General features: G+C 38.5%; 1 protein-coding gene across 1 annotated transcript; it reads right to left on the reverse strand.

Moving 5' to 3' along the window:
• Positions 1-2,118: 2,118 nt before the first annotated feature.
• LOC131769841 (atrial natriuretic peptide receptor 1) lies at positions 2,119-24,198 on the reverse strand. Its single transcript, XM_059085572.2, is given in 25 exon segments — positions 2,119-3,433; positions 3,436-3,543; positions 3,546-3,639; positions 3,950-4,041; positions 4,274-4,372; positions 5,294-5,492; positions 6,757-6,825; positions 7,267-7,390; positions 7,873-8,013; positions 8,418-8,601; positions 8,979-9,128; positions 9,322-9,487; positions 9,692-9,763; positions 10,067-10,171; positions 10,836-10,913; positions 11,031-11,114; positions 11,784-11,892; positions 12,227-12,305; positions 12,574-12,771; positions 13,206-13,280; positions 14,116-14,248; positions 14,687-15,054; positions 15,994-16,303; positions 18,229-18,897; positions 24,059-24,198. Coding segments are annotated over 24 exon segments (3,531 nt in total). The 5' UTR covers positions 18,607-18,897; positions 24,059-24,198; the 3' UTR covers positions 2,119-3,317.
• Positions 24,199-27,395: the final 3,197 nt, after the last annotated feature.

Here is a 27,395-nt window from a genome sequence, read left to right on the forward strand (position 1 = left end):
ACGAATCGTGTCGTCATTGATCGGGTCACGTGTTCATAATAAAGGGGAGGAAGCTTGCTTGATTGATGGAACTCGACTAAAATAAGTCATCCTTTTCCCATCACCAACCTTTCATCCTTTTAAGTAGTTTGACTTTGTTTCTGCAAATTTCGAAGTCTCTGTATTAACTTTTTTCGGTTATGAGAGAGAACGGTTGGTCTTGCTTGCTTATCCTTTGATGTTAAGGAATTCATAAAAACGCCTACTGGGGTCAATAGTGAAAGAAAGCTGTTTTTTGGAATGAAAGATTCTGAATCGAGTGTCACGAACCAAAACAAAGTTTATCAAAACGGCCAATCAGAACCAAGATAAATATCCCGAGAAGCCAATAGAACTCATAAAAAATAACATAACCTCGAGGCTGTAAATCCCAATTTACCAAGATAAATATTTCAGGTCTAAGTGATGATTGAAATATGTTGCAACCTTTTTCCACACATTTCAAAATGAAAAAACATGCAATACCACATTACGTCCACACTTAATTAAAAACTGCTCTAATATTTTTATTGGCTAATTATTTATCGCACATAGATTTTTCCCAAAGTCTCCTGGAGAGAGTGAATCGGAGTGCACATCCTTTGGCCGCTGAAGTACTAGACCACACCTTCACCGGTGCTGTTACTGACTGTGGTCACGCGGAACGTACGACCTTGTTTCTTACTACGTGGAATCTCAGCTGAGTGAAAGACAAGCGTGACCTGAGTTCTTTCAGTGCGCTCACTGTGATACCCCTTTTGTTTGTTGGAAAGTTTCTGATTCCGGGGTATGATGACTCAGCGGTCCAACGTGATGGTGAAGTAAAGTTCGAAACAGAGTTTGCTACAAGGACCAGCCTCCTGGAATGAACATTTCGCAACACTATCAAACAGTCTTTGGAGTAAGGACTCGTGAGCATTTTCCTACTCTCTTAGAGACAGCTTTTGCGTGTTGACATTAATAATTCAAACATTTTTTTTTCGTTTGCTTTCTTTCCCCTCGCCATATTGCATATTCTTCGAGACTATCACTAGATCTTGCTTGGTCTATTTAACAAATAGATTCCAAGTTGCCGTGCGTCTGTTCAGTGATAGATCACAGCTGACGTCAAAATGTGGTAAGAACAAAAAGTGGCACACGAGGTGCAGCCGAGTGTGTCACTGATGTTCTTCACCACATTTTGACGTCCTCTGTTATCTATTCTGCAACACACGCACGGCAACTTGGAATCTATTAGTTTTATATAATAAAGAATTAAAATGTACGGAAGAAAAAGTTTTAATGATGACGTCATCTATACGTCTGTCCTCCAATAGATTATAGGAGAACCAATCAGAATGCGTGCATAACTGAACTTATTATAAAATCATTCTTTAACTTTTACCGTTGATTTCTCATGTACGTTTTAACGTAAGGAACTTTGGATCAATATCATTATCTGGGCAACTGCCCACTTACCCCTCCCCTAACTCAACAACAGTCAATAGATAACAAGTTAGGGTTAATGTTGGGTTAGGGAGGGGTCGGTGGACAGTTAACTCAGCCCCAAAGTTAGACGTTCTTACAAAAAACGAGTGTATGGACATAAACACGTTGGACCAAAGTTTTAGAGACATACTTGGTTATTCAAAAATTTTAATTATATCGTATTTTTCCTCAAATGGACAGAAACAACTACATAGACAACTTTACATTCTACAGAAACCGATTGCTCGAGCTCGTCGAAACGCACTATATTACACATATAATATATACATCTATTCATGCTGAAATATATTTGGGGCAATTTAGAACTTATAAATTACTTTTCACTCTGTACGATATACACACCCCTCTCCTGGCTTCATGAAGATTTTCATTCCTCTCTGGGTTTCGACAAAACAATTTTCTTTGGTACTGAAAAATGTTGCCTTAAAACCAATGTATTTAATGTTTTCAGATGTATACACTGTTCTTTCAAATATTGGATCTGGTCCTAGCGATTAGAATTTTGAATTGAAATTTCAATCTCCACTAAATGTAAATGTTTCCAAATAAAGTGACGGTGTTCATTCCAATTAAAAGTGCCATCATGCAATTGCCAAAGCGAAGATGCCAACAAATAACCTACAGAATTCTTTAGTAAGTGGAAATGTTATAGAAATAATAAATTTTCATTATGAGAAAACATACACTTGAAATTCGACAAATTTTTACAAGGGAAAAAAGCACTGCAACCTTGTAAGTAAAAAGGTTTTTGTTTTGAAGCAATTATCATAATGGCAAGTGGAATCAAGAAGTCGAGACTCTAGAAAATAAGAGCATTGTTTTGGAACAGTTTTTAATCAGGTGTTTTTCTCTCTGACAGACAAGCAATTTTTTTGACCAGCTTGACAGACTGATAATTTCACCTGGAAAACAAACGGCGTTCACACAAAGTTATGTTACACATGTGTCTTCTCTGTTTTAAACAGAGAGAGAGCAGAATGTGAAATATCACAAAAATGATGGTACCCATTCACACAAAATGAATTTGCCGTAAAAATGATTTTTTAAGCAAATTCTTGAAAGTTTGACGGTGCTCTTGTCGCCTAATGCACAACCCTTTTAAGAAAGAAACTATGCTAATTGTATCTTATTTTCCTTTTGCTCATCGTTACCTTACGCTCAAACGTATTATGCACCGTTCAGTTCGAAGCTTCAACATCCCCCTCCCCCGGGTAACCTACAGACATTCGACAAGTCTTTACAGAGAAACACTAGTGTTATATTGTTAAATATGGAGGTGTCTAAAAATAATAGTTTACTTTAGCGAGCCAATGGCTCAGAAAGAAAGTTCTACGAGGTCTAGGTTTCAAAGCTTAGTCAATGTGTAGAAAGTCACAGTTGCTAATTTTTCCTTTAACAAAAATATTTGTTGGGGCATTTGAGAACAGTCTTTGCCCCGTGGGCGGGGTTTTAACAAATCAATCTTCTCAAGGTCAAATGCCGGGAGGGGGGAGGTTGCCCGAGGGGATGTTGAAGCTTCGAATTGATCGGTACATTATAGCCACACAAATTAGTTAACGGACGCAAAATGTCCGAGGTACGAGTATTCAAATGACGTGCCTATGCTGTGACACAAATACATGACTTTTACTTCCCGTTCGTGACAGCAAATAATCTTAAGATGGACCTCAGAAAGAAAGTCATTACGACGATATCGCATAGTTCTATCCACTTCCTTCTCTCTTAACGTTTCATTTGAAATTGGACTTGTATGTTCACACTCGACACGGAAGTCAATTCTCCCAGCAGAGTTAAAATGAGTGTTTTCGCTTTCATACAATAGTCTGCTGAGTGGCATTGGCATTTGTCTTAATCAAGCTGTTTCTTGGGGAATTCTTGGGACCATCCTCAATCTTCTGCCATCTCTTCATAATTGGAGAACCCTGGAGCCACGGAACTGACTACGGCGCAGCGACGGGGAACGTCTTATTCCCAGGGATACTGATGAGCATGACCCCGCCAAAGTACTTTTAAATCCGGGTAAAGAAAGGAGGGGGAGTCCGTAAGGAAGCCATTTGGTATGGGGCGCCGAGGCTTATGGACTGGTTTCTGTGCTGCATCCATAAGCCAATAAGTTGTCATATTTCCCTTTCCCTAATAAAATACATAAAGCGCTTTAGAAGCAAACTTTGGTTACGAAAGACAGACAAACATCAAGTTGGGTAATAATACGTGATCCTTCGGCCGATGAATGTCGGTTTTAGAAAGATAGTAAAGAAATCCATTTACATGGAAAGAAAGACTAGAAATCAGGCCCGCCATTTCGCAAACCCTGCTTTCCTAAATTTCGAAAACAAAGTACATATGTTGTTGAATGGTTGGCGGTTTTGTCAAAGGATATCAAGTTGAGAAACAAACCATTGGGTTATCGAAAATGTTTCTAAATTTATTTTACTATTCTCACCTTCAGGAACACCTCGCCTCGAGTTTCGACTATGAAGCCTCCCAAAGCTTCAAGTATTCTCTTTGTCACCTCGCTGATGTGAATTCTTAGAGCTATACATAACAAACAACTCTATCAACAAAAGAACCAAACGTTTTACACACTAAAAATGATACCCAAAGATAAAAAAACTCTCAGAAGCAAGAAAGATTTTATTTTCATAACTTATTCCCACCAAACAGAACTAGGTTTTGGCAATGCGCTCTATGAGTTAAAGTAAACGAGCTAAAAGCATAAATAGCGTCTTTTGTGACGAAATAAAAAACGTTTCCAAGTGCTAATTACCTTCTCCATTTGATTCCATCCGAGATGCAGTGTTGACTGTGTCACCAAATAAACAGTAACGTGGCATAGTTATTCCAACAACACCTGCCACCACAGGACCTTAAGAAAAAGGCATCAGTGAGCAAATAAGTAAGCAAACGGTCATCAGATCTGGTGTTAAATTGTATAACGATGTTAAGTTGTTAACTCTTTCGCTCCCTACGATCTCATCAGTATTTCTCTCTACTGTCTGCCATACAATTCTTATGATGTAAGTTCGGTGAATTTGGTATTTAATCAACTAATAATCCCCCAAATGATATTTTCTCTATTCTCATCACTTGTGCACTTGATATTGAAAGGATATTGTGAAGAAAAATTTTGTCTTCCATGGGAGAAAGGGTTAAACATCATACGGAGAGTTTTGGTGGGGCTGTGCCGTAAGTCATTAAAACCCTACTCCCGTACAAGACAAATTAATTTTACATCGCTAGCCCGTTCAAAATATAGATTGTGGTATAACGACGTAGCCAATATTTAGACAGAATATTTTGAATAAGTACCACCCATATTGAGCACCTTAAGCAAACATTTACAGCTTATACAATTTTTTTAGTTCAGAAAAAAGAAAAGGTCGAAATACTTCATATGTAAATAACTTTTTACTCGTTCAAGACCACACCAAAGCGTTTCCCTGTATGAGGGTACATAGCAATATATCCAGCGCTTACGGAAGGGGGAGGGGAGAGGGAAGGGGAAAATGTGCCAGTTCCACAGAAGAACGTAGAAAACTTTCGCGTGCACAAAAGGTATTGTATATGCGTAGAGGAAAGTGATCTGCCCTTACCATTGATGAGCGTGAACACGATTAAGCGTGACTATCGCAATATCATTTCTGTGAAGTTCAATGATATATGAGATTCATATATTTTGTAGCCCGAATTGTTTGCAGCTCACTTTGGAGGCTTTCGGCCAATGAAAAGGCAGATCATTGATGATCATTTGTTATCAAGAACACCTCTAAACATCGCTTGCACTTACCACTGTGAATTCCAACACGTAGTTTAAGTTTGTAATCACTCTTGTGACGAACTGTAAAGTCTTTCTTCACAGCCTCAATCAAGTGCAACGCCATGCGCGCAATCTCACCAGCGTGATGATGGCCATTTCTGATGGGTAGCCCTGACACAACCATGTAAGCGTCACCAATTGTCTCCACCTGCCGGGCAGAAGGAGCGCACTAGAGTACAAGCAAACACGGCACTAAAATTGGAGGTTGAACGGACCTTCCACGTTTAATGTTTATTGTGAAAATTTACGGTTATTACTGTTTTATTTTAACATTCGGCAGGAAAGAATAGAGACGTGCGAAATTTAATTTCTTTTTGAGCCACTTGCATATTTACAAAACATCAATAACAGTTTTAAAAAAGTTGAAGGAAAACGTCGTTGGATTATTCTCTTAACAGAATATCTCCATTTTAAAATTCATGATCAAAGAAAAGCAGTTACTGTATCTTTGTCATTTATTTCGGAAACTGGAGACAAAGTAATATTTTTCGGGTCATAAATAAAAAGCAACGGAATAAACGTCAAGGCAATGAGGCTACCTCTGCAAATAATGTTATTTTGTCGCTAATCATCAGTTTAAGAAGGCGCATGAAGTACCTTTATGCAGAATTTAATAGTCAACGTTAGCTTTTACGTAACTTAACAAAATTTTTTGCGCAAGAAAAAATTTGACCCACAGATGCGTTATAAACTTCCTTCAAAAGTATAAAGAGGCTTTTAATAAGTAAAAACTTATTTAGATTAAAATCAAAGGTTTTTTCATAAAGGTTAGTAATATTAATGTTACATAATTTGTTATCTGTGTGACATTTAAGCTTCGATATTACTTTTCCATGATCTTTTTCACTGTTAAATAAAGTTTAGATATGTTGGAGATGATTGGAAGTTAGGTCTTTTTTAGCGCTTGAGTATATTAGTAAGATAGAAGATTAGTTTTATAAAGGTGGAAGATGAACCTTGCCCGATTTGAAGCATTGAATCGTAAGATTGTACAGCTGAGAAGAATGGCTCAATTTACAATTAAATCACGAACTTTAAACTTTACGTCCAACCTCCTTAAAGTATATTATTCTAAACGCGATGATGCACAGTTATTACATTCTAAATAATTTTTTCGCTGCGTCCTTGGTCAGTGAATAATTCAGTTGATGATATTGGTTAAGTTTACCCGTGACTTTTGAAAAGCTGGTGTACTAAGTAGAGTGTCCTTTCGAAGAATGAAAATGCTATCCTTTTCAGTTAAGGTGTAACAACCTTTAACATATCGCGTCTTTGATTTTGAGGAAGATAGTCTCTACAGAAAGTCATAAATTTGCTCATGAATTTTGAGAAGCTCACGTTTTGAGCGGTGGTCCATTCAAGGGGGCGAGGACGTAAGACTATCAGACGAACGACAGTTCGGGTTTATAGGTATAATAACTAGCAAACCTCACCTTGTAAACGTCATATTCACTTATGATGTCATCAAATAGAGTGTACAGGTCATTCAAAAGAGTAACAACCTTTAGGAAGAAAAAAAATAACTGTGCTTTTGTAGAAGAATACCAGGGGAAAAGTTTGTAAAGAATATGATCTCGAGAAAAAGGATCTTATTTTCTAACTTACCACTGAAATAGAATGTGGAACAATAATAAAGAGGTATGTATGTAACTGATTTAATTTGTCAGTAGTGTAAACTTAAAGGCTAGTATTGCAGTGTCCGCGTTGAAAAAAAAAAGTAAAATAAAGATAATTAATAAAGGGGATTATATTTGTATAAAAGCAATGATCAATTCAAATTTGGTAAAAAAACGTCCATAGAGGTGAGAGTACTCTCTACAGAAAGTTGTACACATCTCTGTCTCGGGGGGCAATTTTTCTCTATGTATTGAAACTTGAAACCGTAAAATTCCTATTAACATAGTGATAATCAATGATTAATTATCTAACACTTAAATGTCAACCTGTAGAGGAGTACTTTCTGCAGAGAGCTCAGTGAATCCAACAATGTCACTAAAGTAAATCGAGACTTCGTGGAAACTTTCCGCCTCTACCGCTTTGCCTCTCTTGAGCTGCTCTGCAACAGGCCTGCAGAGAAAATACGAAAAAAAAAAATTTTAAAAAATGTGTATGCACAGTATAGTATCCATGGTGTGGTTTGCATGCAGAATCTGAGGTCAAGTTGCATGCTTAACGACTAGTATACATGCCAAATTGCATGCTTCAAGGAAAAGTTTGCATATTAAGCTGCATACCTAATACGATGGTATGCAGTCAGGTTTACATGCCTAACTAAAAGCTGCATGCCTACCCTATAGTATGCATGTCAAGCAACATACTCAACTGATAGTAGGCATGCCATACTGAATGCCTAACTGACAGTTTGCATGCCGAGCAATATGCCAAACTGATGATATGAATGGCAAGCTTCAAGCCTAACTGACAGTATCCTTGTAAAGCTGTGTACATGACAGGCCGTATGCATGCCGAGCTGAAGGACCTACTAATGATGACGGATTGATATTTTACAGCCTGAAGATACGAAAAACACTACTTGTCTATGCCCATACCTTGGCAACATTCTTTCCAACAGAGCGTCAGTCTTCTTCTTTTCTTCGATCAACTGACCAGTTCGTTCAATCACCAGTTCTTCCAAGTTATCAGCGTACTTTTCCATCATATAAACAACGTTGTCAAAAATGTTTGTTTTCCTTTATGGGGGAAAAACATCAAAACCACATCAACCTCTAGTACTCGTGCTTAACAAATCAGAGCAATCCCAAAGGCTGAAGTGACTCACATCGTATTTAACGCGTAAAAAGGAACAAAGTTTTCACATGGAAGTGAGTTTTCCTCGCTCCATGTAAATGTAAATGTAATCATATAATTCCAAACGATATTTGATACTCGCAGTTACTTCTTGATTTAATTTTTCGTTTTTTTTTTTTTAATTTAGCAGTCATCACTTAATGGTATTGGTTTTACAAGAAGTAATTGAAATGCACCATTTTCAACTCAGAAGTAATCTACTAAAGTCAAGGTTATCACAATTTTTTCTCGTGGAAAGTTAATGATTGATTGGTCAAGGGGAGCAAGTAGGTAAAAGTCTACATACATTCCGTTGTTGGTTAAAATCTTGTTCATAATCTTCTTGATTTCGTGGAAGTCTGGTCGTAAGTCTGGACTTTCTTCCCAACACTGTTTCATCAGTTCCCGGATTTCTTCCACTCCGGTGATCAGCTCTGATACAGTCGGGCGGAAAGGCGGAAATTCTCCGTTCTGTACCCGGCTTACAATATCTGGAAGCAGTAGGAAAAAAAATCAACCACAAGATTAGAGTAGCCCTCCGTTAGTATACGTCTTCTAAAGTAGATCAGGCCACCGCCTAAGTAGACTGAGGTGTTCCTTCAACAAAGATAAGATAAAAAAAAGTGTAAGAACTTTTTCAGTTGGGCCTAAAGTTTGTGTTCCTCGAATGGAGATTTTCCTTAAATATAGGTGTATCATCAACAAATTTAACAGATACATAAGACTGTAGAAAATATTTTTAAAGGGGCTCAGAGTCTATGTTCCTTGAATGGAGATGTCCCTAGAGTAGAAACGTTCCTGAGGAAGATTCAACGACTTTACAGAAAATAAATTCAGCAGTGAAAACACTGGAACACCATTTTCCTACCCTTGGGATCCATATAGCTGGAACTGTAGGGACCTTCCCTTGTATGGAACTCTTGCAAAATGATTGCAAAGCTGTAGACATCGCCCTTCTGCGTTCCTCTAGCAGGACGATTTGGAAGGCGTAAAATCTCCGGCGCAACCCATAGAAGATCTAAAATCAGAAAAGTATTGCACTTCGAAAGGAGTCTTAACTGTCACTTGACAGTTATTTTCTCAAACCTCTAACCTTAGGGAGATAACAATCAGGGTTAAAGACGACCACGGAAATATTAGACCGGTACACGGAGAGAGAGAACAAAAAGTGCGAGATGCCAAGGCTCTAAAGGTGATTATCTTACACCTACCTCTGTAGTACGCATACTCCGACGGGTACGTTTTCCTTTGCTTTTCCTTAAAGGTTGGGAGCCCGTAATCTGCAATTTTTAACACCCAGCGGCTATCCACCAAGCAGTTGGGTGATTTAAGATCACCATGTGACTTGATATCTGTGCTCTGGATAAAACACATTCCCTGGAAAGAAAAAGAAAAAAGGAGGTTGAAAGACAGCGTGGACTCATATTGTATGAACTAAGGGCACTGTAAGAGAAACTGGTGATTTGTTTCCAATAAACGGCTGAACTGTTAAATGTGGTTCTGCAGCACATTTACCAGAATCACGTTAAGCCGGAATCAATCAGGAATTTTGTGAAATGAATATCCAATGTTTGACCTTACCTTAACTATGTCAGAAACAAGTGAAGCTATGAACATATGATCCAACTTGACATCCTCGTTTTCCAAAATATCCTATGTTGCGAAGAATAAAAATAGCATAGCGAGTAAGTAATACAAAATAATCGTTCATGTGCATGTAGCTCATGTGCTGATTCCTTTTCCTTTTATTGAATGTCCTTCACGTCCTTCAATATAGAGGATTGAAGGTTTGTAATTGAAAATTTCAGCATGTAATTAAACTTTGTATCTAAGAGGTTCTATTAGTAAATGTTTCGTTCGTCAAGATTTGCACAACTTGAAAGAACATACCAATGTAAAACCAATGCAATCTCTCTTTCCTCCAGTCTTCAGTGTTGTAACTATAGGATGACTTACCTGAAGGCTCCCCTTGGAGCAGTACTGTGAAATGATGCAGATGTTTGGTGGATCCACGCATGCGCCGATGAATGGATTTAGATTGTCATGCCTCAGGTCGCGCATCTAAAAGAAACACGACCAGACGAATTCACTGTCAGAAAACAGGTCATCACCTTGTATTTGGAGGTTTTCGGGCCATAGCAAATTGGCCTAGTCATCTTTCCGAGTTTGCTAGATGCAGTGAAACAAGTTCGCTTCCACCTTTCGACCCGTTCGCTTGATTTCTTCCGCAAATTTGTGGTATGTTTAATAGCTATTGTTGGAAAGTTCTTCGACCTTCCACTTCCCGCCAGCTACACTTGCACTCTCGTGCAAAAGATGTGGATATGGATATCATTATCATTACGGGGGTAATTCCTGATACCCTGTAGACCATATTGCTCCAAGTGGTGACAAAAGAAGAATTCATCCTCACAAAATCAATATAAATTGTTAATAGGAAAGGTGATGAGAAAAAAACAGGAAGATAAACTTCGTGACATACCTTGATTAAACACCCAATTACTAAAACTTCAATTACAAGAAATGTTTGACAACCAAAAACGACACGTGATTTTTAGATCTTGGGGGTCAAGAGGTTAAAAAAAGGCCTGAGGATGATGACCGGCAAAAGAGACGGGGGTAGGATGAAGAACGATCTTAGTTTAAGGTCGAGAGTCGCACTCCAGCTGCCAACTCCGATTTTCCAATGGGATGCTCTTTATTATTTGTGTATTATGGTAAGTACCTGTTTTAGTTCCATTAACACAGTTCTCGTGAGATCTATATTTTTCTTGGCCAAGCGTTTGACTGCAACAAGGTTTCCCTAAAAGAAAAAGAGAGGAATAATGGTACACCTGTGTTACTTGATCGGTCGATGTCTTATAATTTGTTACCAACTCAACACGAATGTACGTACAGGTTAGAAGTGAGAATAAAATACCTTGTAAACTCCGACAGCGGTGACCTTTAAAACCTCATCGTCATCTTCGAGGAGGGGTTCAAACATATCAGGATCGTTTTCCTTCTGTGTAAGTAAAATGGAAGGAGGTAAGCGACTTAAGATTGAATGACTGAAAGACTGAATGATTGAAAGACTAAAAGACTGAAGGACTGGAAGACTGAAAGACTGGAAAACTGAAAGACTGAAAGACTGCAAGACTGCAAGACTGCAAGACTGCAAGACTGCAAGACTGCAAGACTGCAAGACTGCAAGACTGCAAGACTGCAAGACTGCAAGACTGAAAGACTGAAAGGCTGGAAAACTGAAAGACTGAAATACTGCAAGACTGAAAGACTGCAGGACTGAAAGAGTGCGAGACTGCAAGACTGGAAAACTGAAAGACTGAAAAACTGAAAAACTGAAAAACTGAAAGACTGAATGATTGAAAGACTAAAAGACTGGAAGACTGAATAACTGAGTTGATCGTGTAAATTGGCCACCGTACAGAGTTTTTAAGCTCACATTTCTAGCGTATGCCCTTCGTCTAAGCCAATGACTGACTAACTGACTGTCTGACTGTCTCACTGACTGACTGACTGACTGACTGATCGAAGGACTGAGGGGATGAATGAGTGACTAATTGGCTTGAGGCCTGAAAAATGGATGGAGCAAGATAAACATTGACATTCGTAAGCACTTTACTAGTTTTAAAATAGAAAACAAACGTAATTGGATGATATCGTTGACGCCTACCACACAGCTTCCAAAGGACGAAATGGAATTCCTTTTCTTCTCAAAACAGATTTCATTGTAGTCGACCTTCCAGAGCAGACTTTTTAGTTCACGCTCAAGCCTGTACTGCCTGCAAGACGGTAAAAGTTTGGATGAGTCAACTTGCCCTCCTCAGAAAGATTACAAACAAACAAAAAACTGTCCCACGATCTTTAACCGTATGTCTTTTCACGTCACTGCTCTTGAGTCTGCACTCAGTAATACTCAGCGATACTATACCCTAAAACGTCTAATGAGATGAATATATCATTAGATGGTAAGCATGTAACTGCTCCTCACATGTCAGAAAATTATCCATCAAACGGGTTAAGAGATAAGAACGTAGGTAAACTAGCACGAAATGTACTGCAGCTGGTCGGAGGAGGGGCTGATTAGATCTTGGGTCAATAAGCAAAGTAAGTTACCTGTAGATGTTAAGGAGTAAGAGCAGCGATAGGAGGGCAAGTGCTCCTGACACTCCGGCAATTATTTTCGTCTTGGCATCTAATGAAAGAAGTGACAAAATTTTAGGGCAAGGCTTTAACGAATTCAGCCTCATGTCGCAGCATGGACCAAAATGAACCGCAACATTTCTTGAAAACTCGCACAGTAACTTACAAACAATCAAAAACATTTCAAAGTCATTTTATGACAGCAGTAGTTTGTGTGGTCCACTGGTCTCGAGTGCTAATGTTATTTTACCTTTAAACAGGTAGATGGTGTGGTCATCCCCATTATAACTAAAAAAATATTTAAGTATGGAAACAAATACCTCCTTTCTCGGGTTCAATACACAATTCTCCATGAAAGCCGCACTCAGGGGAGTCCCTTGGGGGCCCCTTTCGTCCACCAGGCCATTTTATGGTAACGTTTGGCCGTCTAATAAAAACCTGTTCTCCTCCTTTCGTTGTATTATCGAACTTGATTTGGAAATCCCCAACTGGAATCATATCTCCCTCCCCTGTAACAGCTAAGAGGAAAAGAAACAACGAAACATTCAAAGTCCTTGCAGCATAGTTCCACCGTTAAGGAGGAATGAAGAGAGGAAAGACGAAAATAAGTCTCCTCTTCCAAGACAAAAAACCATTCTGTGTTTCCAAAAGAGAGTCGTAGACTGACTACCTTTCCAACGTCATTGAAAATTCGCAGAATCTATATCTTAAAAGAGCATGGGAGCCGGGACATATATAATGACATCGCCGAAGAAATTATTGCCCTAAAAGATACTTTAAAGACTCCTGAACGAGAAAAGATGAGCCTCTACGTATCGTTTTTTGCTAGCGTTTCTGCAAACGTTTTGGCAAATCTGACATAATGATGTGATTTTTTTTCTTTACACCCAGGTTCGCTAATGGTAAATGATACTTTACGTTGTTGGTATAAAGATGGAGGAAGATCACCAACCTTGCATATCCAGTAACGTTAAATTGAACTCGGCATCTCCATTTACATCAAAATGAATCTTGTATCCAAGTATGCCTGAAAAAGAAAATATAAAGTATATACTAAATGCCAGTTAGAAGTGGTACACATATCTGAATTGGCTCCATACCCACTGAATTCAGCAATTTGGAGTGTCCAGTTTTGGAAAGGAGGAACTGGCCCTTAAAGCAAGGAAGAGAATCAATAGCAAGGCTGAACCCACAGTGAGTCGAGACAAGACGTCAGTTTAAGGGTTCGAATCCGGGCCCGATAGGTGTAAGGCGAATCCCATTACCACTTAGAGATCCCTACAGCGTAGTTGTTTACAACTCTTTTCTTACAGTTCGCATCCGAAGCGAATTCTATTCGAGGAGGTTACGAAGGATTGTCTGTGTATTTAACAGCCTGTTTTGGCCGAGAAATTGGGTAAAGCAAGTCTCCCCTGAATCTACGAAAATGCCTCGATCATCTTTTAGATAAAACAAGCCACCACAAAAACGGCAAAACATCATAAAATATCCATCTGCTAATAACACACAAATTAGCTTGTTAACCCCAACTTATAAAGTCTGTTCCCGAGCCCAGTGGCCCAACCAGCTGGAGCTTATTCCAGTTTCCTTAACATGAAGAGACTAGGAGTATTACTGTTCCCGTGCCTAGCCTATCGTAAGGACACTCCCAGCATTTCATTACACGCCCCTGACAATTCTTCGCTACTCATCTATACTCCTGGTAAAGAGAGTAGAGTATTTTGCCCAAAAACACAACACATTAACTCAGCCAAGTCTCGATCCCGGACTCAATCAACCCACAGTGCAATGCACTAAACACCGCATCTCCCAGCAACTTAGATGATAACGATGCAAAAATAAAACTCAAGAAAGCAACTTACTGTCGTATTGGATATCATGTAGCTTGTTTGCGATGTTCTTTCCTGTCAAAGGTTCCTTCTCTGCCAATGTTTTGTTGAGCGCAATCGCGTACTGGTACACGGCATCGTAAAGATAAGCTCCGTAAATTGGTGGCTGAAGAGCAAAAAAAAATATCGTCATGGCAATTCTAGGTCAAAAGAAAAACTCATGGTTCAAAGTTGCATAAGAACTCATAAGAGAATTTGTTGATTGTTGTATATCGAGGCCATACCCCAACAAGCTGTAACTATTAGGTGAAAACAAACGGGACGCTCACACTCAAATATAAAATTATTTTCGATGTTTTGGTATGATAGTTACTGTTCAAAGGCCAGTGCATCGCAGATACCACCAGCAATTTCTCAAGTTTCTTAAACACAATGTTGGTGCCTGGGTAGATTAAGAGAAGGACTACGTATACAAGAGTCACTCTTCTCCCACAAAATACGACACAACTTGAGCGCAATGATCAGGGGCCGGCTGCATCTGCTAATAAAGCAATAAGCTGTAAACCAAAAGCCGTTACGCACAGCATCAACATCATTCGCTTACCCGAGATTTGTTTGCAGGGAAGCTTGACTTGTTGTCCCACAGATAGCCTTTGTATACTTCGCTGTTAAACGGAGGGTCAGGGGAACGGCGCTTCAACTCCTCTGCAAAGCTGGTGTAGCTTTCGGAAGTAGGACTTTTTATGGCCAGGACAAAAACAGCTTCAAAGGCTTTCTTCAAATGTTCATATCTATTCAAAGTTTCCCAGTGGCTGCTGAAAAACCACTTGAAAGGCTTCCCGGTGTACATTGCTATTTGAGCTTGATCCAGTTCAAACATTATAAAAGCGTAATCGCCATTTATCATGTCTTCATCATATGCGTGAAGCATCCCTTCCCTGGCTATGTGGAAATCGGACACAAAAACCACAACTAGAAGAGAAGCATTTGGGTTAGGCTAAACATTTCTTAATGGAAAAATTACTGCTGGAAGCAGTGGTAGAGATGATCGGGCTAATGAAGCAACAGTATTTCTGAAACTAACGGCAAAGCAGTGGAACCTCCTTTCAGGGAACACCCTCAAGAGTGCCAAAAGAATCCCTCAGAGAAAGGTTTCCCATCCGTAAACGTAACTAATACAAAGGTCATTATACCATTTTTCCTTTGTTCAAGAAGGGACCGAGGTTTGTCCCGAGCGCTTTAAATAAACGCTTCCATTCAGTAAAGGTAACAGATACATAGAGGTGGTGAGAAGATAATTTTTTCATTGAGGGCAAAAATGGCTGCGAAATGGTGGTGTGAAATGTCAAATCAGCGCTGGCGTCGTGGTAATGGCAATGGCAGCGAAGTTATCAAGACTGTTATTGAAAGTGTTTCTAAAGTGTTGTAGGTAAAGGGGTGTTGGTGATAATAGCTGTAGCAGGAGCACTAATGGCATATATAATGACGGGGACAGCGGTAACGGCAGAGACAGTAGCAGTGGCAGTGCTAGGAAGGTTAAGTCTGCCCTCAAGCCGAGGGGCTCATCTACCTGGAGTTTATCCTAGTTTCTGCAGCATGAAGCGACTAAGAGTGTTGCTTGTCCCCCTACACCGGCGTCGCAGAGGTCATGGGTTTCAAATCCCGTACAGGCCTGAAATTTTTTTCAGGCCTTATTTTTCACTACTGCTCAAGTAGCGTTCGTTACTGCGAAGATCGCTTTCATATTCATATTAGCATTTTTGTTACAGTGTTAAATATACAACCTTATAAAGTTGGCTTACATGTAATTGTAAGTAGTAAAAGTGGTGATTATTTGAGATGAGAAAGGCGGGAACATTTGAACCTAAGTTGAAATATTCATTGCAATAATCTACGAAACTTGTTACGTACTTCGAGCTTCTTCTTTGACCTTTCTCATAATTTCTCTGTAATTGTCTGAATGGTTTTTAGGCCTGTACAGCGCTGAATGATGCGTAAGCAGTTCCAGAGCCACAGTTATTCCTTTCGCTCTCAATCGTGTGGCCAAGTTATCTTTCATTTCAATCCATTTCGTTACGTTTTCGTAGATAATCGCCACTCTCTTCCAATTGAAGTAATTGAGCAGTGACAGTAGACTTGGCGTGAGTTTAGTGTCAACAGCAAACGTTCGAATAAAGGTCGGATACAACTTCTTGTACGAAACATCAGGATTGCCACACATCTGTAAGATGAAATCGAGGACAAAAAGTTGTTAGAAGGACGGACAACGCCATCCAACGGATAAATCGTTATTCATCAGGGCCCAGTTGTATAAAGGGTGGATAACGCTATCCAACAAATAAATCGCTATCCAGCGGATAAGTGATAGAAAAACGTATAGCGTTATCCACCGGATAGAGATTTATTCAATGGATATCGTTAGCCGATCTTCGAACAACCGGGGCCAGATGGGTCAACAAGACTTACTGTGCTATCCACTGGATATCGTTATCCACGCTTCGGAGAACCGGGGCAAGGACAAGATCCTGGTTCTCGCTCGGCGACAAAATCGCCTGAAGCGTTAAGCAATTCGACTCTCGGTAATCTCCCGAAGACAGTATCGTATTAGTTTGTGATAAGACATGCTTTAGTCGTGTAGTCTAATCGCACGGGTGAGAGTGGTCCTATGGAGGACCTTTCTCGGTATCAAACAACGACCGATGTTTTGACACCGTGAGCGGAAGTCATCATCAGAGTCTGACAATGATTTCCGCTAAGGTTGTCGAAACACAGTCGCTGCAACTGCTATTCGGCACTACTCCCACGCGGATAATCAGACTATATGACCCATTGTTACTCCTGAGTTCGAGCAATTCACTTTACTAAGCGTTACAACTCTTTTGACATTGTTTTTAATTGTCTCACCTCACCACCATCTTTTAACGATCGAGAAATGGAGGATATAAGATTGCGCAAAGTTGTAAGAAAAAACCAGTAGAAAAAAAACCTGATAATCAGTTTACCATTATATATTATACAACAATTGGTAAATTGTAAAAAAAACCAGTAGAAAAAAAAACCTGATAATCAGTTTACCATTATATATTATACAAAAATTGGTAATAAGTAAAATTCACGGGTTTAATGTGAAAACTGTCATTTTAGTGTTTGAGTGGATCACATAAACAAAACAACATAGCTTCGAATTTGCGTTTCCCAGATCAAATAACAGAGAAGAACATTTATGAGAGACGTCAGTTTTGTAATGAAAATACATCCTCAGTTAACGAGCGACAAGTCAAACATGATATTGGATCACCTCCATAAAAAGAACTGTCGAGAGACGGTGAATATATTCTGAATTCGAATCTGATATTGAACACTTTCGATTTTTCTGATAAAATACAGAAGTATTTTTCTTAGGACAAACAGGGACAAAATGCTGCTTATGTAAATTATTCATAATGAAAAAAATCCAGGTGTTTTCATCTCACACGGCGGCGTTTTTCTATCATTTCATAGTCTTGTATGACATATTCATTGTTGTTATGAAAAACCTTGTGCGTCTGAAAATTGAGACGATTCAACTTAGCGACGAGACGAGGATATGTCATTTATATGACAGCTTTTACCGGTGAAGGTACTTTTTATTAAACCCACTCTCATTTTCAAATTTATCTTAAAAACCAAGAACGATTAATTAAACGCAAGTTTTCCTTGACTAGCATGGACATGCTTGTTTATATAGTTAACATCTCTATCCCATGATTAAAAAAGAAGACAAATTGTAATTAACGGCAGAAATTAATGGTCAAATTAATCAAATTAATCAAACGTTTGAGTAATTTTCAAATTTGTTTTTTTCGATCTTATTTCGATCGATTCGCAGCATTGCCAAAAGCAAACCAGCCAAAAACTTCGTGAAAGGAAAAAAATGCGCAATTTGCCCAGTAAGAAACTGTTCTACTCAATTTTCTCCTTTAAAGATAAACATGATTTGAACTAAACCGGTACTAATTATGTAGACTTTGTAAATATTTTTTTCTTTTGAACGCGATCCCGCATAATATATATAAACACGAAATAAGCAAATGATGTTTCAAGTGGGCATTAACAGAAGTAGACATTCAGATCATAATTACCCAACTTGTAAAATGGGTTACTTACATATGATATCATGGTCTTACTGAATGATGCAGCCAGCCTGGCAGAAGTGTTACAGCTACATCCCGGGCCGATAAATGCCGTAACGCCCTGATTCATTTGATATACTACGGACTGCAGCGTTTTAAGCTCTTCGCAGTCGGTGTCGTTCCAGATGAAAGTGACATTTATACCAGGAAGAAGGTCAGGCCTTCGGTTGATATCATCTACTGCGATACTCATGGCGGAGGCATAGAACTCGCCTCGATGGAAATAGTTCCCGATTCGACCAGCGCTTTTGAAAGGGATTAAAAGGCCAAGTTTAACTTCTTCCGCGATCGGCGAAGGGACGTAAGATAGAATGACCAAAAGAGCAAGCCATCCGCATGTTCTTACAGCCATTTCGACGGATGTTTAGCCCTCATAAACCACCATACCTTGAATACATTCACGCTGCCTTACCCAGTTAGCAGACACAGAATCAAAACGATCGTCTATCTGGATCTGTGGCCACAAGCGAAATCAACTCAGCAGATCGTTCGTAGATGGTATTTCGTGTTATCCAGTGAAATTACCAGTGTTGAAGGCCACCGAATACAAACGAAAGCACAGACAGTTGATGTCGATTAAATTTATCCAAAAAATTGCGCTTCCAAGCTCACGGTCTACCTAAGTGTTTCCTCAGTCGACAACCTGCAAAAGAACAGAAAATATTGACAAACAGGGGGTGTTTTAAAATGTCGAAACACAGAAGAATACCAAGAACACGAAATTTGAAAATTAAACGGTGCAAAAGACATCAAACATTCCGATTCGCGCAGGTACATGTTAATTATGTTAATTAATTTGGCTGCAAATTTAAATATCAAAATTACCTGGCGACTATTTTGCTAACTTCACAAGGTTAAGCACTGCCACTTCACTTTTATAAATGATAAAAATAATTCTCATAAGGTAATAGTGTATAGTTCATCGAAACACCATCGCAAGTTATCATGTTGTGGCTCACTCTTTTGCTCTACGAGCGACGAGGCTTATAATGAAAATAAAACTGATGTGAGCGTCTTTGCCTTACGATTGGCTACGGCCTCTTTTACTTAAAGAGAGGCAGATGGCTGGAAAACGATATTGATCTTACCGAGAGGCTCGCAAACAAATGTCATAATGAAACATTAAGTTTCTATAAAAAGAAGCAATCCAAAAAATTATTGTCCGAAATGAGGCGTTTCATGAACCGGGATCTTGATGCATTTTTAATACTTGATTTTTCTTTGACATTGGCCAAACATGTATTGGGTTGGTACGTGATGTTTATGGTTTCCTCGATGTTTTTTTCAAAAAAGTAGGCGCGATGAGAATTAAGTAAACAAGACAAAATGGCTTTTTTCTTAGTGAGATGAAAACTCGTCCTAAAAAGTGCCATTTACATAATGACCACATGCTGCTGACAAAAGAAAACGAGAAAAAAAAAGTTCAATAAAATGTTAATATCTGAAGTCAATATTCACAGATCGAAATCTCAAAATAAACATGAAACAAACAGCAATGAGTAGTTGTTCCGCTCATTAGGCCTTTTGTCTCACGGCAGTGTCCCTCCCGTTGGTGTTGTACCTGATGGGGTCTCGTATCGTCAAATTCGTTACGGAAAAAACTCAAACTGCAAACCAATCAGCAAAAATTGTTGCTTAGCCATATCATCTCATATTAAACACAACTGCTTCGGGGAATTCAAGATTTATTTCCATTCCGTGTCAAAAGAGCGGCTTGCGAATAAACAAAACTTCATCTACGCACTTCCATTCAATAGCAGACTATGTATAAGGCGGAACTCTTCCATCTCTGTATAATCTTTCACTTCCAAATGAACGAAAGCATTGTTTTTTTTCATGGAACTGTAAATGGTACAATAGCATATTGCCTTTCATCTTTTACTATCTAATATCAACGAGCGAAGCTTCTCTTATGGTGAAGTGAGATCATCGAGTTTTTAATGCTTGACAAAATGCCAGATGACGCCTTTGATGTGATCACGTTAAATACAAATGACATTTTTAATATAATTATATTTATAATCATTATTGTGGTTATTTTTTATCACCATTATTATTGGTGCCATAACAGTATCAGAATTGCTCTTGGGTAGTTCTTCGTCTGGATGTTCACTTTGTGATGCACATCAAATAAATACAGAGCCAGAGGAAAAAAAGACGAAAAGATACATGAATGAACGTAAACGTGGTTTTAAATTCCATCCGCACACGCACAGCAGCAGTGACAATGATAACGTTCGGACACAGGGTCTAAAATTGAGATTAGCTGGTCCCTAAATACCAACTGTTGGCGACCAGAATTATTTCGCTTTCCTTCTTTGCTGTAAAAATTGGAAATTAGTTCATTTACAATCCATTTTATTTTTTCCACAACATGAAAAACATCTGGCAACTTAACTTTTTGTTTTATAATTTTTTGATAAACTGGATATGAAATTCGAGTTTTCTTTTAGCGTTTTTGCTCTTTGTTTTCCAATTTCCAGAAAAACGGATTTGAATTTTGAAAAAAAAAATTCAAACCCCACTTTTTTTTCCTTTGCAGCGAAAAACAATTTTAATTTGAAATCAGTTTTTACAGTTTAGAGGAAATAAATAACTAAAATGAAAGGTTGATTTCATTCTCCACACATTTGAAATATGTTTGGCACCAAAGTCAACAGATTTTATGACTGTTCTGAGTAAACAGAAATGCGACCACGTACATACGTCGCGGATCAAAATGTCATCCTTTAACGATGAGATCTAGTTGGAGGGTTTTCCTCACCGGGGGCGTTTTTTATATTCATTTGCATTAGACACTCAACAAAGTTGGTTATCTTTAACAATTACCAAATTGTGAGGAAGCGTCTACAATGGTCAACTGATTCGCTTCACGTTTTCATTACATTTTGCGCCATAATTATTATACTTAGTTCTTCCTGTCAATCATCACCTTTCAGCTCTGTACAATGAGATTCCCAAATGCTGCACGAAAACCTTGACACCGTGTGCTTGTACTGATAAAGCTATCGGCAAAAAGAAACGAACAATTCTTAACAACCAATCATCGCCGAGGAAAAAACCCTTAACCTTTCAGGTTCTGCCTTTGATCTAGCGAAAAGAGTCGCCTTTACTAACAAGTTCAAGTAGGAGAGGAACATTTTTTCTAAAGCAGACGATATAAAAATTGGTTAAAGAGCAAATCAGAAGTAATTCGGAGTTATCTTTGATTTTCAACCTCATCCCTGCCTTTCTTAGCCAACGGAGATACAAGCACTTCCCTCCTTCCTTTCTCACATGTATCCAGCCCTCCCCAATTTTTCTTTTCTGTCCGCTCCTTCCTTCCCTCGCCTCGGAGAGAAAGTTATTATTGTTTAAAAAGAGAGAAAAGTAATAATTAGGCTTATGAATCCTACCTTCAAAGTATCAGCGCAGTTCGTACACAACCCGAAAGGATCGTCGCATTTTGAAACGCACTTTACAAGCCCGAGACAAGCCTAACCCACTAGCAATGCTGAATACATGATGAAAGCTGCCCACGAACTATATATTTCATGACTTGTGAATCGATTTCTGAGATACAATAGTTCCTTATGATTGTATGACTAGGAAAATCGTGTGGCGTAAATCGAAGGTGAGTCGGTATTGAGGAGTGTAACAAATGTATTAAATAACTGCTCCATAATTAATGCAAATACACGCATCAAAAACAAGCAATGACCACCATTGTTCTTTCGACTTAGTAGCAATGACATCTAAAAAGCCTTTAAAACAAACAAAAAAAAGGCGCTGAGCCATGGTACGCTTGAAGAGCACTACCAGTGGGGGCTCGACCTCAGCCCAGCGTGTGTTCTAACACGTAGCTACTACATTTTCCATAATGACGAAAAGGTCACAACAATATTTGTTCAAGCATGCAATTACCTTCAAGAGAAGAAGGATAAAACGTGACAAACGCTTGACCCTAATCCAGCGGACAAATACCAACTTTTTAACGGTGTATTTAAGAACAGTATCGCCGGAGAGCTATTATTCGAAAAATACTGCGGAATTGGAAAACATAAGAAAACAGGGTTCCTTGTTTATGTTCGATTTTTGCTAATTAATGTTGATTTGAAAGATGCATTTGCGAGCAAGTGACGACTGATCGATTTCCGCTTGATTAGAACGGCACGTTAACCCTGAGTGCCTTCTCTTTTCTCGTATCATAATAGAAATAGTTCAAATCGCTTATATCTTTATGTACATCACTGACACGCGATCAAAACTCTTTAGTTGTGGCGGTTTTTGGTCGAAGGCGGCTTCGAAAATTACATACTTGCTCGCCAAATTAGATGAAAAAAAAAAACAAAAAAAAACATCATTTGTCTTTCATGAATGATTGATGAATCTCTTCTCTTGTCTTGAGCAATATTTCAGCGCCAATATATTTTTATTGAGCTATTTTACGCAAATCGGCCTGGCACACAGCAAAAAGATCGTTTCTAGGCTAAAATTTTTAAGCTTGACTTTTGCTGCTAGAAGACCGTAAAAAGCTAATAATTGCATTGATTTTCGAAGCGGAACGAAGTTATAGACGGAAGACGAAAAGGGTTCGAGATGGATTTTTAACTTAATTTTACACTGTAGGTTTGTGGTGAATAACTCGAGCAGTACTTCAAGAGATACTTCACAGGGCGTCCTAAGTAATAATTGCTAGTTTTGCCTTCGTAGAAAGAAGAGCTGTCAGTGGAAGGTGCGGTGGCTAAGTTGCTTAAGTTATAACTGAACCACACTCGCGAACTGATGTACAATCACTTGAATAATCATGAATTACCGGAAGAACGGATGGCCTATAAAGGTTTGTACCCAGACAAAGGGTCGGAGAACGCCGGAAAAATGATCGTGTCACCATGCCAAGAGGCATACGAAATACTTCAAAAAGCTCACCTCAAATCGCCTACAAAATTACTGAATGATGTACTTCGCTTGTGGGAGATCGAATCAAAAACCTTGAAGTTAAAACAAATTGACTTTGCGAGCTTATTGCGAGATATTGAACACATAGGAAAGCTGCATAAGTTTAGAAGATAACATGAAAAATCTCAGCTAATTGCGAAAACAATGATTGACAATAACAATCGATTTTTGTAGGCTTGATACTCTGTCGTCGTTTTTAACATTGAATTTTCTCACCCAAAATAGAAACAAATAAACAAACATTGGCTTGGTTGTCGAAATGGAAGTCTGTCACGTGCAAAAGAACTGGAACAGTCTGTTTGACTAGGTACTATCGCATGATATTCAACAAATATGATGCTTTGTTGCTCAACACAGTAAGACGATTGTCTGCTTTACTAATATGATCATTCAGTTAAATACGTCTAAAACCTGAAGTGATCTTCGCTATGTAAACCTCTAAGACACATTAAGAGACAAATTCTCTGTTTACTAACCTCAACTCGAGTATTCAACTAATCGATATAGCCGCACTTTGATAGAGAAAACCTACAATGAAATTAACAGTTTTGGAATGATTTGAGCGTTTCTGCTTCGAGAATGCATCCATTAAAACCTTGGATTTTTGACGTGGTTGAAATTTTACAAACCTTTTCACACAACATACGTTACTCTGACCGTCGCCTTTAACTTTCCGACATTCACGCAGCGAAAAGCAACTGCCCCTCTTTACCGCAAAAACTCAGCGAAAGTGTCTTGTCCGCGTTAACAAACAAACCTCAAATTAAACCGAGTGGCATTCCGGGTCGCTGCTTTGTGTCCACAATACAATATAACAACTCATATAACCTATAATTTTTTTTATCCGGCGGCAATAAGTCAAATACCTGCAAAGGGCTCCCTGAATCATCTATTAGAGTCCATAGTTTGAGATTAGCTCGAATCCAAGTTTTCCTCCGGAACTATGTGGTGGGAGTTCATGTACGATTAATTTAACTGCTGTGAGGTGATAAAGGAACGCAGTCACTCAACCGAAAGAATGACACCTGAAACTTGAAAACTTATCGTGAATGTGCCCTTTTGATCTGACGTCACTGAAATCTAAACTATATTTAACATGCAAAGTATTCTTCTTAAAAGATGTTTGACATCATTTTAATCGTTATTTGATTTCAATAATGATAGGGTGGCTCACTGATGAATCACACATTTTGACGACGACCAATTGCTCGAAGGTCGAAATAATGTAGCTCAATTGCCGGGTTTTCTCAGACTCTTTGTAAATCTCAGAGAAAGCCCTGAAAGAAATAGTCACGCAGACATACAGCGTAGCTAGGCATCGTCAAAGATAACGCTATCGGAAATCCTCTTGGCAACAATAAGCACACTTCCGGGGATCTGTTTGGGATTCATCGTTTTCGAGATAGAACCGCGAAATAAATGGACACATGCCGAGGTCGGAAAATTCATGTCTTTATTTGATCTTCCTCGATCGATGAAAAATCGAAAGCATGATCAAATCAGAGCCGATATTGATTAATGTCTATTTCTTACGTCCCTTTCCCGTCCCACGGAAGTAAAAAAACATGCGAATCATTTTGATCGCTGGAAGATGCTGAAAACAGAGTGACCAGATACAGAACACTTCAACTCCTATGATCTATTTACTAATTCTCCCCCTTTGCTTCTACACATTTCTTTGTAAATCAGTTATGAGAATTTAGTGTCAGATCATGATAACAACCTCTGCCTAATACGTTGGAGTTTTCTCAATACCCGTTTGCTGGATAATCTATGGATATTGTGGAGAGAAGTTACATGTTAATCACTTTTGGGAGTCAAAGGGTTGAGGAGGACTCCTACTGCTTACTGTGAACCGCGGAAGCCTAAGCACTAAAGTGATTGGCACTAAAACCACTCTTAAGATTCTCTTAAGTAACACATTCACTGTAGGAATTCTGTGTCTGCTATATAGGCATAATATGATAAAATTTAATCGTTAATTCGCTTTTTTTTTTTAATTTTAAAAAGACATGGAAACATGCAATCTAGCCTTTATGGTAAATTCAAGTATGATAATCATAAGACCCGAACGAGAAAAATAATCCTTTCAACCGCTAAAATGATGTTAAAGAAACAAATAAGCCTCTCGAGCCTTCCCTCCATGCATAGAGCGCAGCTTCAAGTTGGCAGAAGGCAATCACCTATTGCTGAAATGATTCTTGCCGTGGTCAATTCACTAAATAATTAGCAGGTAAGACGGCTATAACTGATAACGTTACGATATTACTTATGTGTCATCTAAATGAGAATTCATCATAAGTATGCATATCTCATAAAAGATTGGCGTTCCAGATAGTGTGTTAAATTGAGAAAGGACAGAAACATCAGCTGATGCGATTAAGCGGCCACTTAAGCCGGTATAAGAATCGTTGGTGCGGATCGGCAACCTTATACAAGGTCCAGGCCTATTAGAATCAGCGAAATGTGAAGACATGAAGTTTAATAAAAACAACAGATAAATCACTGTTTCCTGAAATACTAAAAAACATTTTAGATTATTCAATTAATATTTCTGAGCTTGATCATCTTGTTTAACCCCCTGAATTAGCTTAAGAACCTTCTAAATCGCTGTAGAAGGATTCGGCTTTTGTGACAAAATATAATTAGTTCTAATGAACTAACGAAAAAACAAAGCAACTCAGCTTAGGAAGGGCTTGATGAACTTAATTTAAGCTCATTAAACTTGAAATTAAAATGCAAATGATTTTTTATTATGTTATTTTATTTATGGACACCGAGCCATCTTCTTTTAATTACCATTAGTTCAAGTCCCATTGAAGTCTAAAATCGCATCAGAAAAATTGATTTCACTTTCATGAACCCGTCGGGTACTTAAACTATCAAAATGAAAAGTTAGGCATGGCAGTTAATTTGTTACACTTGCATTGTACAGTAATTAAAAAAATCTTATCCGATCAACAAACAGGGTATTATGAGGTTTTTCTAAGCCTTTCTCCTTGCCATTTGGTATCACTCATTTCTTTTAACATGCAATAAATTCCATTTTTTCCATTTCGGGATAATACGCTGTGTTATTCACGCGTTTGCAACTCAACCCTACACCGTTAACTCGGACAGCAGTGGCACACATAGGGTGAATATATGCTCATTTCACACATAAGCACCATGAAATAATCATGAACAATCTAAACATCTCATTGCAGTAAGAACTTTTCAAGTAGCCGAGACACTTAAAAGACATCTGACCAAATGCGACTCCATCATGTAACAGCACGCAAAGTGTCTCAAAGCTCTTTCTCTCTCTCTCTCCCACCAGCTTCGTTGTAAGACTTGCTGAGCTGAGAGGAAGTAGAAATAATTCGATGTATACTGCTTCTGAACGCGTGAAAGGAGCATATATGTCCGATTTTTAGTGACGACAGAGAGGTTTAAGTCCGAAGCATTGGTTACCTTGGTGCACTTTTTCAATTTTTTGTTGACAGCTAACAAACATAATCATTGAGCACAGATTCGACCCGCAGGCTATGTCGCCTCATCTGAAGTACAGCTCGCAGCAATTGATTGACAGAAATCAAAGACAATTGGCAAGAGAAAGCTTAATTAAAGATTACGGCTGATTTGCTTTTCCTTTATTGCTGACAGGCTGATTGTTTCTTTAAAATATATATATACTGAGATCGTAGAAAAGGTCGTTTATTTAGAACCACTTGGTAAATATAACGAATTTTACTTTATAACTATCAGACGTATCGATATTATCCACTATCCACTAAATACAGCGGGAAGACATCATGTCAAAGCAATTTAAGGAAGCTCCTAGAAAAACTTATCTTTATTTCACAGTTGATCATTTAGCGTTGGTATTTTCACCGTCTTGAGTCTATAACTTTTCTTTTTCAACGCTCGTCAATTTAAGGTCAAGGTAAAATTCCATAATGACAGAGTTTTGATCGTTGCCATGAAATCAGAATTTTTTAACCAAATACACTACACAGTTGAGTAATGTTACCGTTATTTCATGTGCAATCTTGATAAGGTTTATGATATGAGTATTTGTTTTACTAATTTTGGAACGAGAAATTACTTTCCAAATGCCTTTCACATAATACCTTGCTGCTGGTTGTTATGGCCAATACTCTGCCACCGCTTACAAGTAAATTTATCATGTTCAGACCCACTAAATTTGTAAGTTCTATAAGT

The sequence above is a fragment of the Pocillopora verrucosa genome, chromosome 8 (genome assembly GCF_036669915.1).
Source record: "Pocillopora verrucosa isolate sample1 chromosome 8, ASM3666991v2, whole genome shotgun sequence".
NCBI classification, from domain to species: Eukaryota; Metazoa; Cnidaria; class Anthozoa; order Scleractinia; family Pocilloporidae; genus Pocillopora; species Pocillopora verrucosa.